Source organism: Oenanthe melanoleuca, chromosome 5, assembly GCF_029582105.1.
Source record: "Oenanthe melanoleuca isolate GR-GAL-2019-014 chromosome 5, OMel1.0, whole genome shotgun sequence".
Taxonomy (NCBI): domain Eukaryota; kingdom Metazoa; phylum Chordata; class Aves; order Passeriformes; family Muscicapidae; genus Oenanthe; species Oenanthe melanoleuca.
The window spans coordinates 11,274,667-11,289,532 of record NC_079339.1 but is presented as its reverse complement, the minus strand read 5'-3'; the positions used below and the strand labels follow the sequence as shown (position 1 = coordinate 11,289,532).

The window sequence follows — 14,866 nt, the reverse complement described above, 5'->3', positions numbered from 1 at the left end:
ACAGCACTCACAAAACTTTATGCTCTTCCTGTGTTCAGTAACTATGTTTCAGAGAGCTCCTACCCTACTCTATTTTTCTCCATTTTAAACTGAATTATCCTTTCTTTTGGCATCTAACAACACTCCTTGGAACCTTTAAATAGGCATTTTAAAAGAAACACTGGCAATTAGGCTGAATATTTTAAGAAAGTGCGTGTGTGAGCAAACCAATAACATTACAGAAAAGAAGAAGAATCTCAGTCACATAAGTAGAAAGATTTTATTTTAAAGCATGCAGGTTTTGATGATACATACAGTTACTGCACACATATAGGTATTACATTTTTAGCTTGGTGACAGATTTAGAAATGCGTTCTGATTTTCATGAATTAACTTAGGTCATTCAGCTGAGATTTTCCCAGTTGTCTCTCACACCCAAGTGGAGTTACTATCTGCAACGTTACAGCTCTTGTGTGGGCTGATACTGACGTGTGCCATGATCTGCTCCTAAGAAGTGCCAGGAACACACACGTCATTAACACAGCAGCTACTACATTCCCAGACAGGATAACTTCGGAACACTTCAGATCGCCTTCAAGAACTGGGTTTGTTTGTTAGTGGCTTTGGGTGCCTGGTTTGGCTCCATGACACCTTTTCCTGCCACCACAGAGTCGGTGCACAGCACAGACTGCAGGTCCCTGATGTATTTTATAGCAGCACGGAGGGTCTCCACTTTGCTGAGCCGTTTCTCCAGGTACTCCTTGGGCAGGTGGTGCCTCAGCTTGGCATAGCCTTCATTGACACACTTAACACGCTGCCTTTCCCTCTCATTCCTCTTCCTGATGAAAGCTGACCCATAGGAGTACTCACTCTTGTGGAGACTGGAATGGGGCATTTGGTAGGGAAAGGGGCAGGGCTCAGTGTAGAGGGTCTCGGTGATGAGATGCTCCGACACGAACGGAAGGAATGACAGATCTTCGGACAAAGGGACCTGGTTTGCTGTTTCTGGGTACACGTGAAACGTGACCAGGGGGTCTGCACAGAAAGGCCTTGCCAGCTGTATGTGCTGAGCCTCAGCACAGATGAGGTTACAGTAGCTTTTGCCATCCATCAGGTTCTGCATTTAGCCTGCAAACACATAATTACAGAATACTTTCAACCAGTCATACTGAACACTATAAAAAACTCACCTGGACTTACCAACACTTGGCCTTGCTGACATTTTCCAGAAGAGATTTTTTTAATGCATTTGTGATATTTCAGAATGATGCTGGAAGATAAGGTAGAACAAGACAACATCTCATTTGCAAAGAACAAGAAATGCGCCAAGTCAGTCACACTGATTAAATTAATACACAACAGATATTATTATAAAGCCACTAGTTTCCTAAGCAGTCTCCTTCCACCTCAGCTTTAGAAATTAAGAGACTCTGCTTATGTTTCCCACATAGGTCTAGCTTGTCTAGCTTGCTCCAAATCTACCAAAACTTACATGTCTACAGACAAATAAAGCAGACCAATATCTGACACATTCTCCCCACCCACTTCCTCTCCCTGAAAAAAACTAAATTTACAATTCCACTAAAAAACACCTTATTCGTACCAAAGAGCCTTCAAAGACAAATTATTTTTCTCTATTCATTTGATGTCACATTCAATATATCATCTTAACAGAAGAGAAAACTTGTGCAGAGAATGGATCTCAATCTTATTCCACGTCTGTCAAGTATTACATCCCCTCATACAAAGATTTACAAGAAGTTCAGAGATGAGAGAATTTCTACTCTATCTAGCATCTCCTTGGGTCCTCACATTCCTTCTCCACTCACCTGCAGATTAAACACAGACATGAAATACTAAAAATAATCCTACTGCTAGAGGGTTATGAAATAGACAATTTATTAAAGGAAAAACCCACATTCTAGTAATACAAAGAAGGGATGGCACACAGTTGTTGGGGCCCTGATGGAAACCTTTAAGTCAGACTGGCCTACCCTCACTCCCTCTCTTCAGAGCAGCATTACAGTAGGTGTAACTACTCAAATCCCCCTGATATGTTTATTACAAAGATTCTCTTGCAGTGGTTTATAAGGAACTGCATTATAGTGCCTTCCCAATATCCTTCAAACAGCTAAACATCAGCCTAAGTGCTGAGTGTTACCTAATAGCTTCTTTAAATACATTGAAATAACCAGTTAATTTTTAAAGAATCACTGTGAGCCACCCTCAGAGATTGCAACCAGTACTTGCCTACACAAAATTGATCCAGAAATGCTCTTATCATCCACTTGTACATCCATACATTGCTGTCTAAAGCATTTAGGTTCTATTGCATGCTCTAAAATGGGAACCATACCTGAACATTAAACTAGGTTACCAGAAACTGCTGGATTCCACACTCACAGAAATCTGGCAAAGCTTCAAGTGTTCCAATCACACTTCCATAACACAAATCCTTCACAAGGATATGAGGATAATGTGATGTTTTCTAATGACTTCACACCTGCCACATTTATACAGAGAATATTTACTTGGTACGGACCTGTTTTCACAACATATTCTATGAAAATGAAGAGTTGTCTGTTTTTCTAATGCAAGTAGATTTCACAACAGAAATCCTGTGAGTGAAGAATTCATTTATAGCTGTTAGGCATGAGTGGGAGTCCCATGCATCTTAAACAGGTACTTCTGTAGGTAGGCTTAACACATGAACACACATCCATTTCACATTAATATACATGCAAAAAATTCAGAGGTGAATAAATTGAAAATAGTAGAAAACTTTTCCTTTTCTACTTATACAAGTTGTGTTATTGCCTAAAAACTTCCTGCTGCTAACAACTTAAAAACACTGAGGAAGAAAAGTCTGCTACATAGCAAAAAAGAAATCACGGCACAACATCACTCCAGAGCAAGAAACCAAAACCAACATAACCCCTCAAGAAGAGACACTTGCAGTATCTGACACTTCTGCTGTGTAACAATGTTATATACAAGTTACCTGCTGCCTCAATACCTGCAAAGTGCAAAATGCAAATGTTAGGAACATTTTCCTGTTTAGACTCACCAATCTTCAGATAAAAGTAAAACCCAGGGAAATAAGACTTGCTGTCTTACGAGTGATGAATACCTGAAAATATCTGTATGATATTAAAAAGAACAAGAAGTTAATGTTCCATTTTTCTTACACCTTATTAAATAAGAGATCACATTAAACAGGATTCATTAAAAAGCTATGAAAACACTGCTAGTAAATGGTTGGTAAAAGTGATTTACAAGAACATTGATATTCAGTGAAGATCTGTGGCTAGATACAGCAACATGCAAGTCTCTTACCTGAATTATGTAGCTTGTTCCACTGAGTCAATGACTGCTGCAATTTATAGTCAATTGACAACATGCAAAGTAGCTTACAGTTAGATCTGCTCATTTCTGGTTGGGCTTTTCCACCCACACCACAGCTATGATGGCAACAAAACTTGGCATTAAGGGCTAGAAATTTTGAAACTGCTATTGAACACATCCAGATTACCTGAAAAAGTAATCAGGAATGTGGTTTGCACACTTCCTGTTTGTCTTCTGTTGCAGACTACTACAGTATAGTAATAAAAATACAAAGCAGTATTTTCATTTATTGGCATTTTTGTACTCTAATGTCTAAATATACCAATTTACTACAATTTAGGTAAACATTCACCATCAAGGCATAAGCAAACTAATTTCCACAGCTTCATTTTAAACACAGAAAAACAGCATCCATTTAGAAATTTATGATGGATTTGTCTCCAGTACAGGTGAGGACACATAGCTTAATGACTTTACATTTAATCATTATACCTGTAATTTTGGGAAATTCTTTTAGTGTTCAGTGTAACATCATATAAAAGGTGAATATATATAAGAAGATTTGAAAACAGTGAGCCAACAGTAGCAACATTGTTTTGCCAAAAAAGAGAAACAGTATGTTATCTATGATGCAATGTATACATGTACATAGATGCTACATACCTCTGTATATAGCTGTCCAATTGTACAGGTGCAAGAAAACAGGACACCTATCCTCAAAATTCCCACATTTTACAGGATTGACACTTAAGACTCTCTCATGGTTTGGCCCTTCTAGCTATAAAAGTATAACCACACCAAAAAATCCAAACCCAAACCAGTTTAGCTTAAAACTGTAAGACACTGTAAGATCAGAAATACTTTTACTAGCAAAAGATGTACATACATTCAGTCCTGCTTCTTGTGACTGTCCCCCATCAAGGAAAGAAAGCTTCACCTCCTGCTGCCCCTATGTGGGCCACTGTGCTGCATCCAACATCCTCCTTCCCACACCAGGGTCAGGCCTTGCAGGAAAGGCAGCCACAGTGTAGAACAATTCCCAGGACTGGCAGACAGGGAGATATTCAACAATCAAGGCTTGCATTCCACAAACAGGTTGCATTCTTTTTCTTCAGTGGACCCTAAGTACACCAACCAGTGTCATAACCAGTAACCAAACAGCACCAGCTGAACAACTTCCCACTCATTGGGACAACGTTGAACACAAAAACTGAACCTGAGCCTGAATTTATTTTTCTTGACCTGTCAATCTTTGTGCAATTTTTTTTTTTTTTTCATTTAAAGCAGGAATCCTGTGAATCCACCAATTCACCACCTGATTTAAATGACTCCAGGTTAACTCAGTTTTGGAAGTCTACAGGACTGACATGAAAATCAAGCTCTGTATCTGTCTTTCCCCCATGCATGGACTAAGCAAGCCAAAACTGCTCTCAGAAACAGACTATTCTTCCATGTACCACCTCCTTCCACAGCAGAACTGAAAACTGTCACACAATAATGCAACTACATATGCACAGCTATGTCTGAGTCATGGATTAAAAACTTCTTTCCATTAACAATTTGATGAGCCTTTCTTCACCTAATCACTGAACAAGTGCATATTTCAACTCTGAAGCCTTTTCAGAGGAGTACTTTTATAGATGGAATTTACATGCAGCATAATGAGGGAGAAAAAATGATGACAAACTGATAATGCAGATCCATTTTTCAAAAATCAGTTTTATCTTTAATTGTTACATTCCAAAGGGGATATATGAAAGTTAGTCATCTAGCAACTGTATAACCTCTGAAGAGAGATGAGTACAGAGTCACAGATAAAAAAATACAACTAACTTCCAAGATGACAGGTGCTAGAGAAAGTATGTGCCTTACACCATCAATCCAGACAAATGCAGGAAGATTTTATAATAAATATTTCATCATATACTAACTCCTGAGACTTTACCCATGAAAAGAAAGGGAAAAAAATTTAAGAGCTATCATACAACTACAATATATTAAGCTATTAAAGCAAAATAGAACAAAATGTCAACACTGTCTTGAATGTGCACTGCATTTGAATTTATCTACATCACAGTACTTGAAATATGCAGTTCCAGGAGTCAGTGTCCACTTATATTTTGCCTTAAGTCTGCAGACATCACTTGCCATACAAGCATCTTGAAAGGAGTGCAAGAAACCAAATGATGAACACAGCCAGCAGGATTTCATTCTCTGAGACCAAAACTATATTGCAAGACTTTGATTTTCCAGTACCTAGCATCAATCAGCAGAAAATCCAAGTATATTTACAAAAGGACTTTACATAAAGTGATTAGTGAGTTGTAAGTAATTACTGTGTTCCCAGGTATTTTTAACCACATAAATAGTAGAGAGAAATATATAGTTAAAAACCACCATAAAGTCACAACTGTAAATAATGTACCACAGTGGCAACCCAAGATATCTTAGGGTTTGTTTCCTTTTCAGTTTTGTTAGTAAAAGCCATTTGAAAACATAAAGATTTAAGCTTTTGGTTAACTAATCTGTTTAAACTGCTTCCGCTCCAGTACATTCCTTCAAAGTCCAAATCCTTCTTTAATTTGTGGGGGGTTTTTTTTAAATCAATAACAAATCATTCAAGAAAACTTCTGAATTGGCAGGATTAGGAAGACTTGTGCCAGCTCTTTCCCCTAGTCCCCAGGCCTGGAGCCCCGAGCCGCTCCGCTCCGCTCAGCTCAGCACGACGTGCCGGTCGAAGACGGACTTGCGCTGCTCCTGCACCTGGAGCTTCCAGCGCTGCTGGGCGTACTCCACCTTGTTCAGCACGTTGGCGCGGCTCCGCGAGCGCGCCAGCACGTCGTGCGCGTTGGCGAAAGGCTGGTGGTCCTGCAAGGGGAGAACACCGTCACACCTCACAGCTCCAGCTACAAGGCTGCTGTGCTGTGCTCTTAGTGCTGCTGCGGCTTTGTCTTTTTTCAAGGCTCCAACATAACAACGACCAAGCAAGTCTTGGAATTGTTGGAACTTCAATTTCTCGTTCACAGGAGCTTCCACAGATTTCCCAAACACACCACACTCCATTGTACTGTCAATTACCTGCTGCAGAGACACACGGTGAGCTGCAGGATCAGATCAGCCTTGCATCCTTTTGCAGCTCAGAGCAGACCCAGGCACCCATCACTGTGGTGAATGCACTCCACAGCTGATTAGGGTCAGTTCCCTGCCAGCTCCCGGCCATCTCCTGCCAGGCAGTTCAGGATGCTCACACACAGTTTCTATATCAAACCAACACACTCTGGTGTTTACCAAACTAAGCCTATTGTGCTGAGCTGTCTGAAAGCACAGTGTCAATACAGCTGTTAAAGTAACAGAGCTCAACAAGAACTGAGTGCTTGTTTAATGTTTACTCTGTTTTCCAACAGTACCTGCAAGGCTTTATTTTCTGCTAGCAAATATGGCCAAGTTATAAACACTAAGACATGGAACTGAACTTCTTATTTGGCTATTAAACTATTTGGACAAAGTCTTGCTGCTAAAGCTACACTAGCAAGCATCTTACATACAATGCATAACGAAAAATAACATAATTATGTCCTACATTAAATAACTGTCTTTTTGTATCCCTGCATTTCACCTTTTTTTTTTCCAGAACACTTTTGAAGACATTTAGTGGATACTTTATTTGTGATACAACTGTGCAGAGCAGCTCAATGACAACTGTCAGCTATACACAGACTATCACAAATTATAACTGCTCTAAGTCCCAAAGCCACAATGAGCATTTAAAAAAATATGCTCAGAGAGAACAAGACACAAAAAGAGCTACCATCTCACCATAAATAGTTAAACAATTGGATACATCTAGAATGGGCACTTAACAGGAGACAGGTCACTTCATTCACAGGGGGGAAAAATAAATCGTAATAGCAACACATGGTTTGCTACTGTAAAACACATGGTGGGAGAACACAGAGCAGTCTAGATGGTACTGGCCTTCCTAGCAAACTAGATTCTCAGCTCCAACGCTAAATACTGTGTAAGGGGAAAAAAGAATTTCAGAGGAAATAGGATTAAGGAAGTGGCTTACATTCATCAGTTGCCACTGTCACCAATGGGCAACAAGAAAGAGCGAACACACTGCCTTGAAATTCAGCCACAAAATCCACAGACATGGCATTTTTGAAGTGTGACAAGAATATCTCAAGAACTTGCAAGAGGGAAGGCAAGAACAGGGATAATTCATAAGGGACCTTAAATTATGTTATGTTCTAGAACAGCTACAGCAAAACATAAGATGGTTAAGATAGATCCAGACTTTGAGGTAAATTCATTCCACAGTTAACCTGACCTCTGCCATGGGACTTATTTCACTTCTCCCATCTACAATCAAAAGACTAACTCACATTTGGAGGCATTATGATAATTTACCTAAGCTGTAAATTTGTCTGAGATACAGCATATAGCACAAGCTCACTTAATGCAGGAGTTAATTAAGGAGCTGCCCAACTTGCTATAAGTACACATACAGAGGAAGAGTCATTCAAATATTTCCATTCAAAACAACAACAACAAAAACAAGCAAACCAAACCAAACAAACAAACAAACAAACAAACCCTCAACTCAAAATCCTCTTGGAAGTGACTGGAAAAATCTTATGTCAATACAAAGACAGTTGAAATATTTCTACATGTAATACACGGGGAAGTTCAGAAACAGTGGGGCAATCATCAGCCATCTTCACTTAAAAAGGTGTTTCTGTTTTCTAAGGGCATAATTAAGTATTCAAAAATAAGCATTTTTTCTATATAATAGTTTTTATCAGCTATGCTTTATGTACCTTAACTTCACAACAAAAGTATGGGATTGTGACCCAGTGCTAGAAATTGGAAAGGTCAGCAACGACAGGGACCTGTGTCACTACTGGACTACTCCCCTTCTTCTCCCAAAAAAAGCTCTTCTGACCTGTTGGAATATACTGTCACATTCTGATTTCTGGCTGCTTCATTATAGCAATTTCTTCTTGAAGTTTTAGCATCAAGAAACCCAAACTGGAGCAACAGAAGATGCAACCCCCATACTTTATTTTTGTAGAGAGCAATCTTAGAAGTGAGCGCTTCCCATAAAAATGATCACTGGCAAGACTGGATCATTAACTATTAAAAAAAAAAGTTGTACTTCTGTGTATTCTTACCTCATTCCTACACTTTTTCTTGTCTGTGAAAACAATCTGTGCCTGGAGCTGGTATAACTGAAGCAGTTCTCACTTTACTACTTTCCAGCCCAGTGAAAAATGAAAGAGTGGCTTCACAGAAGTCATCACACAGCTTTCTTTTCCTCTCCCAGAAGGAAAAGCATTTACATTGCCTGTCTGGCAAAAAAAGGCTGCTCACCCCAAATCATTATTTATCAACCAACCATCCCAACCTTCATGCTAACCAAGTGCACAAAGACTGGTGAACTCACCCCAATGTCTTCATCACTTTGTATGAGCTGTGAATGTCCAAGGAGGCGCCTCTTCAGGATAGGTTCCACCAGGGTAAGGTAAACCATGTACAGAAGAAGGAGGCCCAAAATGGACAGGTATATGATGATTGTCACCTATACAATGCAAGCACAGTTTATGCCAAGATTGTGACACTTTCCCCCTAGTCTCACAACAGGCAGCAAGGACCAAAAGATGAGTACAGGCAAAGTTTGATCTTTGGTAGTGTCACCAGATGATTTAAAACCAGAAAGAAAGGAAAACTAAACATGGTATCAAAAGGGTTTACAGCAGCTTGAAACAGTGAGACCTTGCAAAGAATCTTAGGCTATACCTCTTAAAACAATTCAGTGTTATAACTCTCACTTCCACCAAGACAACTGTTCAGCCTGGCCATTAAACAGGTGACAAATCTGGGGCATCACCCATTGTCTAGCACAGACCTGCATTCAGTCACCAAGCAAAAAGGGAATGCAAAACAAAACACTAAACTTCTAGAAGCCCGAAACAAAGTAGTCTGTGTTGCCAAAACTGAAAGACATGCTGCAGTCCATTCACAGCAGTCCAGGCCTCAATGGCTCCAATGGGATAAGAATGTGAAGAGCACAGAAAACACCTGTTAGAACAAATATGGATAAAGAAAATTTACAGTAAGAAAGAAAGGCAGCTGTATAATGAGAGGCCCTCTGAAATAATAAGGAAAACAAAGCCCAAAGCTTGACAAAATGTCTTAGAACACTCAGAATTTTAGCAAGGTGTAAAGTCTGATCTCAAAAACAGATCTTCAATAAAGGATCTTAGGTTCACTTCTTCAGCTGAAGTTTGATGCTATTGTTACTGCTCAAGATTGTGAGCAACTACTACAAAAAAAGCTACATTTTAGACTGCCTTAGAATAGTTTTCCTTTTAAAAATAGCACTTCTCTAAAAGACAATAGACATATTTACTAAACAGTTGAAGTCTTTAATATATGCCAACAGAATTACACTGCTTACCTTGATTGTGACTGAGCTTCTCTCCTCATATTTGCACTCACATCGTAAACAATAAGCTTCTACATCAGGTCCAGGGACAGGCATAGGCTCCACCACATGGAGACAATCACTGAGGAAACACAGAAACTGCCCAGTCAGTTTTGAGCTGGCTTTAGCTGGGCTGTTCCACTCTGCTACAGGAGCTGAGAAGCTCAGCTCAATTAAGTTCAGTTGTTCTAAACCACAGGTGCAAATGAATCACTCTGCCACAGTTATGTCACTTAAACGAGAAATTCAGATACAGACAAGCTGCTGAACAAGTTTTAAGATCTTTGTAACTCAATACAATGTCTTCATTTCCCAGTGACAGTACTAAAGCTGTTAGCAGAACAAGGATATTAACCCAGCACAAATGCATCACTTGACACTGACATCATGGATAAAAGTAAATTTTGGCTAATTCCACTTCTTTCTTCTCCATACCCAAAAGAGCCTTATTCCATCCTTTCACTCTCTGAAGGGAGATTTGCCTCTCTTTGACATTCATGAACTGAATTTCTTTTTCTTGTCACCACAAGGTACAGACATTGGGGAAAAAAAGGAAGTCAGATGGGCTGTTTCTCTAAGCAACAAGACAGTGAATAAAGAGCACTCAGCTTTCAGCAAAAGCATTTGACTTAAAAGATTATTAAATGTAAGTCAGTCCCCTGTGGAAAAGTGTGGTTAACAATATTAAGGGCACTCTGTAGCACAGCATTAAAATCCAGCTGCCATGAGACAACTGCTCCCAACAGGAAGTTACATAATGTTGATCTTTCTGCTGACTCAGGTTGTTATTCACAGTTCAGACCCCCAGGGTGCCTGCAGAGCACTGACAGAACCAGAATCCTCTTTCACCTTTCTCCTGGTTACCTCAGTGGGCACAGCCAGCAGCAGGCAGTGAAACAAAAGGCCTAAAGTGACAGCAGCAGAGAATTTATCTTTCTCATTTAAGTGAAAGCAGAACTTCATTTTCCTCTGTGGAAGAATGCAGCATTCAAGCTACAAAAATCAAAATACATGCCAGGTACAACCTGTGCAATTGCTGGTCCTATGACTGAAAGCTTGTAGCAATACACTGCCCAAGTGTAGAAATCTTGTATGTTGGTTAAGTACAGAAGGAAGTCTGTTACTGAGAATATAAGAAATATTAATGTCAGCATTTTTTCTTCTCCAAGTTGCTAGAAAGTGCAAAATCTACTAGAACCTCACAAACTCCAGAAAGAACAGTTCCTAAATGATGGGATGGTTTTCAAGAGTAGAACAAGCAAAGACAATACTCCCAAGTCCAGTTCCAGGTTTGTAGTCCCTGGCCTTTACACCATTCCAAATACACCATTTTCATCCCTTCTACTACTCACAAGTCTAAACAAACATTTAAACATGCAAGCAAGCAAATGAAAACAGGGCAAAAACTACAGGGTTTAAGTCTTGTCCCTTGCTAGAGCTGAATTCTGGAGTACTTTTGAAAGAAAAGAACCAGTAAGTTATGGAAATGCTCTGCTTTGTCCTGGCACCACCACAGAAGAGTCACATGCAATCACTACAGAACAAGTCTTTAACTATTCAGATTTATTATCATTTTGTATGTGCCACACACACTCACCAGTCTTTCTGTGAAACATTTTTGTTGTAAATATGGCCTGAATGGTCCTTGTAAGGAGGGCAGATGCATTTGCACCGGACATCCTCAGAATTCTAAAAGTGAAGTAAACAACATGCTTAGAACAAATTATCATAAATTATTATATCATTCATATTATTAGGGGTACAAAAAGCACTCTTCACATAAGACTTGAAATATTTAACACAAATTACTTGCAAGTATCTTTGAACATAAATTACTTGCAAGTCTTACTCAGGACTTCCTACAAGTTTAAGAACAACTCTTCAGAATCACTAAGCAAGTACAGCAATTTGTCAAGTAACACTATTATTTGAGAGAGAAATACATTCTTGGGGGAAAAAATGGAGTTTAAGCTCATTCCTCTTTCTAAGTAAAACCACACATGCAGAAGTTGCTGATGTTGATTACTCAACTTATTATTATTATTATTCAGCTTATGGGGACAGCTGCTTAACAGATACAGTGAATGAGCTTAAAAGGAATGGAAGCATACTAAGCTTATTTTAGCAAATAATAAGAGAAAAAGGATAAACAAAGTTCAAGGCAATTTCTAGCGGCATTACAAAAGAATGTGTGAACAAGTTTTGGCAATGAGCTTTTACACTCAGCAAAGTCAGAGTAACTGACTGGGCACAGGTCAGCTGGAAAATGGTGACTGCACTAGCACAGAATCATAGAAATGGGTTGCAAGGGACCTTAAAGCTCATCCAGTTCCAACTCCACTGCCACAGGCAGGGACACCTTCCACTAGACCAGGCTGCTCAAAGCACCATGCAAGCTGGCCTGGAATACTGCCAGGGTCAGGGCATCCACAGCTGCTCTGGGCAACCTGTGCCAGTGCCTCACCACCCTCACAGAGACTTTCTCCTTGATTTCCAATCTAAACCCATCCTTTTTCAGTGTAAAACTTTGTCCTGATACTCCATGCCCGTGTGATTACATGTGATTTCTCCTCCATCTCTCTTACAGATTTCATGTACTGAGAGGATTTCAGGTAAGAGTAATTAGGTCATCCCAGAGCCTCCTCTCCTCCAGACTAAACAATCCCCATTCCCTCAGCCTTTTGTCACAGGAGAGGTGCTCCAGTCCTGTGATCACTTTCATGGCCTCCTCTGGAGTGGCTCCAAGAGCTCTGTGTCCCTCCTGTGCTGGGGAACCAGAGCTGGGGGGGTTCTGCACTGCAGGGGTGTTGGAGTCAGTGAGTTAGGGATTCTCTGAATCCCTCAAGGAGTAATCAAGGTGGAGAGATTGAGTTAAAGCCTTTGGATGGATTAAAATACATAAAGCCATGTACACATAAAGTAGAAGTAAGTCAGTAGGTTTAGTAGGAGCTGCAGTGTTTTTAGTAAGTGAAAGGCCTCAAATACTACAGTAGCAGAGTGTGTTCTAGTGAAGGTTGCAGAAATACTGATATCCTCAGTAGAGGCTCCAAGCCCACAGCTGTAGACAGTGTTTAGACATAACAGAGTTATAGTAAGAATATTGCTTAGATAGAACAAGATAGATTCTCTGTGTGCTGTTATATGTAACCTGGTGAACTAAGAACTAGAATTCTAATAGGTTAATGAATAGTGGTCTGAGCTTGCATCTTAGCTTGTTGGAAAAATGCTATATAAGACTATGTATTAGGAGAGTTGTTGCTTTTAGCCACAGGTTTTTTGGCCATTCAGCTTTCAGCTATTGGCTTTTGCCAGAGCTGCTAGCTTTTTGCTTATTGCTACTGCTTTTGCCATTGCTTTTGCTATTGCCTGTTGAGACTGATGTGCTTTGTAATAAATAACCTTTTGAACTATTAGCTGCTTTGCTTATTTAAGATAACCCAACAAGTAAGAGCCTGAGAGCTCAGAGTAGGAGCCTAAGAGCTCCATGAGTCTGGTGCCTCTAGAGCACCTGGGGGTCAGAAAGAACTCCCACAACTAATGCCATACAAGGGGGTCTCAGGAGAGCAGTGTAAACACACCCCAGGTACTGCACACTCTACACCAAATCACTCCCACCACAGAGAACTCAAACTGCTGATTACCATTCAAAAGCAGGAAATTCAGATGTATTTGGACAAAATTCAAACGTGGCTGCTCTGATTACAGATGTGATAACTGATAAACGATCCATGTTAACAGAAGTTTTGGAGTTTGTATAAACCAGAATACTTAAAATAAGAAAAGAACATGGACATAGATAAAGGGAAATATATGATTAAACCCACTCTGTTTAAATCTCCCTGTTATGAATATGGTGTATACCAGTTTGTAAGAGAAAAAAAAGGGTTTTCCGTAGTCTGAAAGGGTTTTATTGCAGAATCAGATTTCCTGCCTTTGTATAATCAATTAATCACAAACTATCTGCTAAAGATCAGACCTCCCACTTCTGTTTTTTATCTACCAAGACCAGATGGTTACATGACCAATTGTCCCAAGAGCTGTCCCACGGAAGTTTGGAAGTTTCTTTGACCACCACTGCTTACCTTGCAGAATTATGATAACAAAAATAACAATTATTGATTACTACAAGGAAAACCATACTATAAAAAGGGAGCTGCAAACCAAGTTCGGTGGAAGAGTGGAGTGGGCGGTGGCCCCCATGTATCCCCAGCGCACTGCTTGCTCTGTCTATATAAAATAAAGCAATCTAAATTTTTCTGAGTATCGAGACATTGTTTCACATTTATAACATAGAGAACACGGTGTTCTCTGCCCACCACAGAGTACTGCGGTAATAGTCTCAAATATTAACCCGGCAGGCCCAAGAGCGGCGCTCAGCCCCACCCAGCCCCGGCAGCCTCGCAGCAGCAGCCGAGCGACATCAGCGGGGACGAGCTAAATAAAGGGGAGCGGGAGAACCGAGGGCAGCGCCCGCACGGAAACACCGGCCCCGGCCTCCCCCTACAGCCGGCCGGGAAGGCGGAGCGACCCGCGGGAACCGAGCGCCACCGTGCCCCGCGCCCCGCTCACCTTGGCCTCGGCGCCCAGCCCCGCCAGCGCGGCCAGCAGCAGCAGCAGCAGCAGCGAGCAGAGGCGCGCCCCGCGGGCCGCCATTTCGGGCCCCGCCGCCGTGTGCCGCCTCACCGCCGCCGCTCGCCGCCGGGCCGCCGCCGGGCCCCCGCCGCCATCACTTCCGCCGGCCGCCCCTCACGTGGGGCGCCGCCCGCGCGGGAACGGCGGCGCCGCACCATGGTTCCGGCACACAAACATTCCGGCAAAGGTGGAGCCGTCGGGGTGGGAAGAGACTTCCAAGATCATCCATCCAAGCACCAACGCGGCGCCTTAACCACTAAACCAAATCACCAGCGCCCGCTGCAGAAACCCCTGGAACGTCTCTAGGGGTGGTGACTCCGCCACCTCCCTCAGCAACCTATTGCAATGCCTGACCACGCTAACAGTGAGAACTTCTTTTCTAGTATTTAATCTTGTCAGGAAAATTAATCCACAAACACCAGA

General features: G+C 41.2%; 2 protein-coding genes across 2 annotated transcripts; both read right to left on the bottom strand.

Moving 5' to 3' along the window:
* Positions 1-243: 243 nt before the first annotated feature.
* ASCL3 (achaete-scute family bHLH transcription factor 3) lies at positions 244-4,611 on the bottom strand. The gene is made up of 2 exons (XM_056492861.1): positions 3,047-4,611; positions 244-1,107 (listed from the first exon to the last, which is right to left on the bottom strand). Exon 2 carries the CDS (start codon positions 1,100-1,102, stop codon positions 563-565), a length of 540 nt encoding a protein of 179 aa, XP_056348836.1. The 5' UTR covers positions 1,103-1,107; positions 3,047-4,611; the 3' UTR covers positions 244-562.
* A 417-nt stretch (positions 4,612-5,028) lies between these two features.
* Positions 5,029-14,566, bottom strand: TMEM9B (TMEM9 domain family member B). Its single transcript, XM_056492859.1, has 5 exons — positions 14,381-14,566; positions 11,409-11,500; positions 9,785-9,893; positions 8,771-8,905; positions 5,029-6,192 (listed from the first exon to the last, which is right to left on the bottom strand). The coding sequence occupies exons 1-5, from the start codon at positions 14,462-14,464 to the stop codon at positions 6,037-6,039; spliced, it is 576 nt and encodes a 191-aa protein (XP_056348834.1). The 5' UTR covers positions 14,465-14,566; the 3' UTR covers positions 5,029-6,036.
* Positions 14,567-14,866: the final 300 nt, after the last annotated feature.

Bases quoted from the DNA above. Each gene is read 5' to 3' on its own strand.
- ASCL3 (XM_056492861.1), bottom strand. From the start codon at position 1,102: ATGCAGAACCTGATGGATGGCAAAAGCTACTGTAACCTCATCTGTGCT.
- TMEM9B (XM_056492859.1), bottom strand. From the start codon at position 14,464: ATGGCGGCCCGCGGGGCGCGCCTCTGCTCGCTGCTGCTGCTGCTGCTG. The intron at 11,501-14,380 runs GTGAGCGGGGCG...CTTCACTTTTAG, and splicing joins GGCTGGGCGCCGAGGCCAAG to AATTCTGAGGATGTCCGGTG. The intron at 9,894-11,408 runs GTGAGTGTGTGT...GTGTTTCCTCAG, and splicing joins AATGTTTCACAGAAAGACTG to TGATTGTCTCCATGTGGTGG.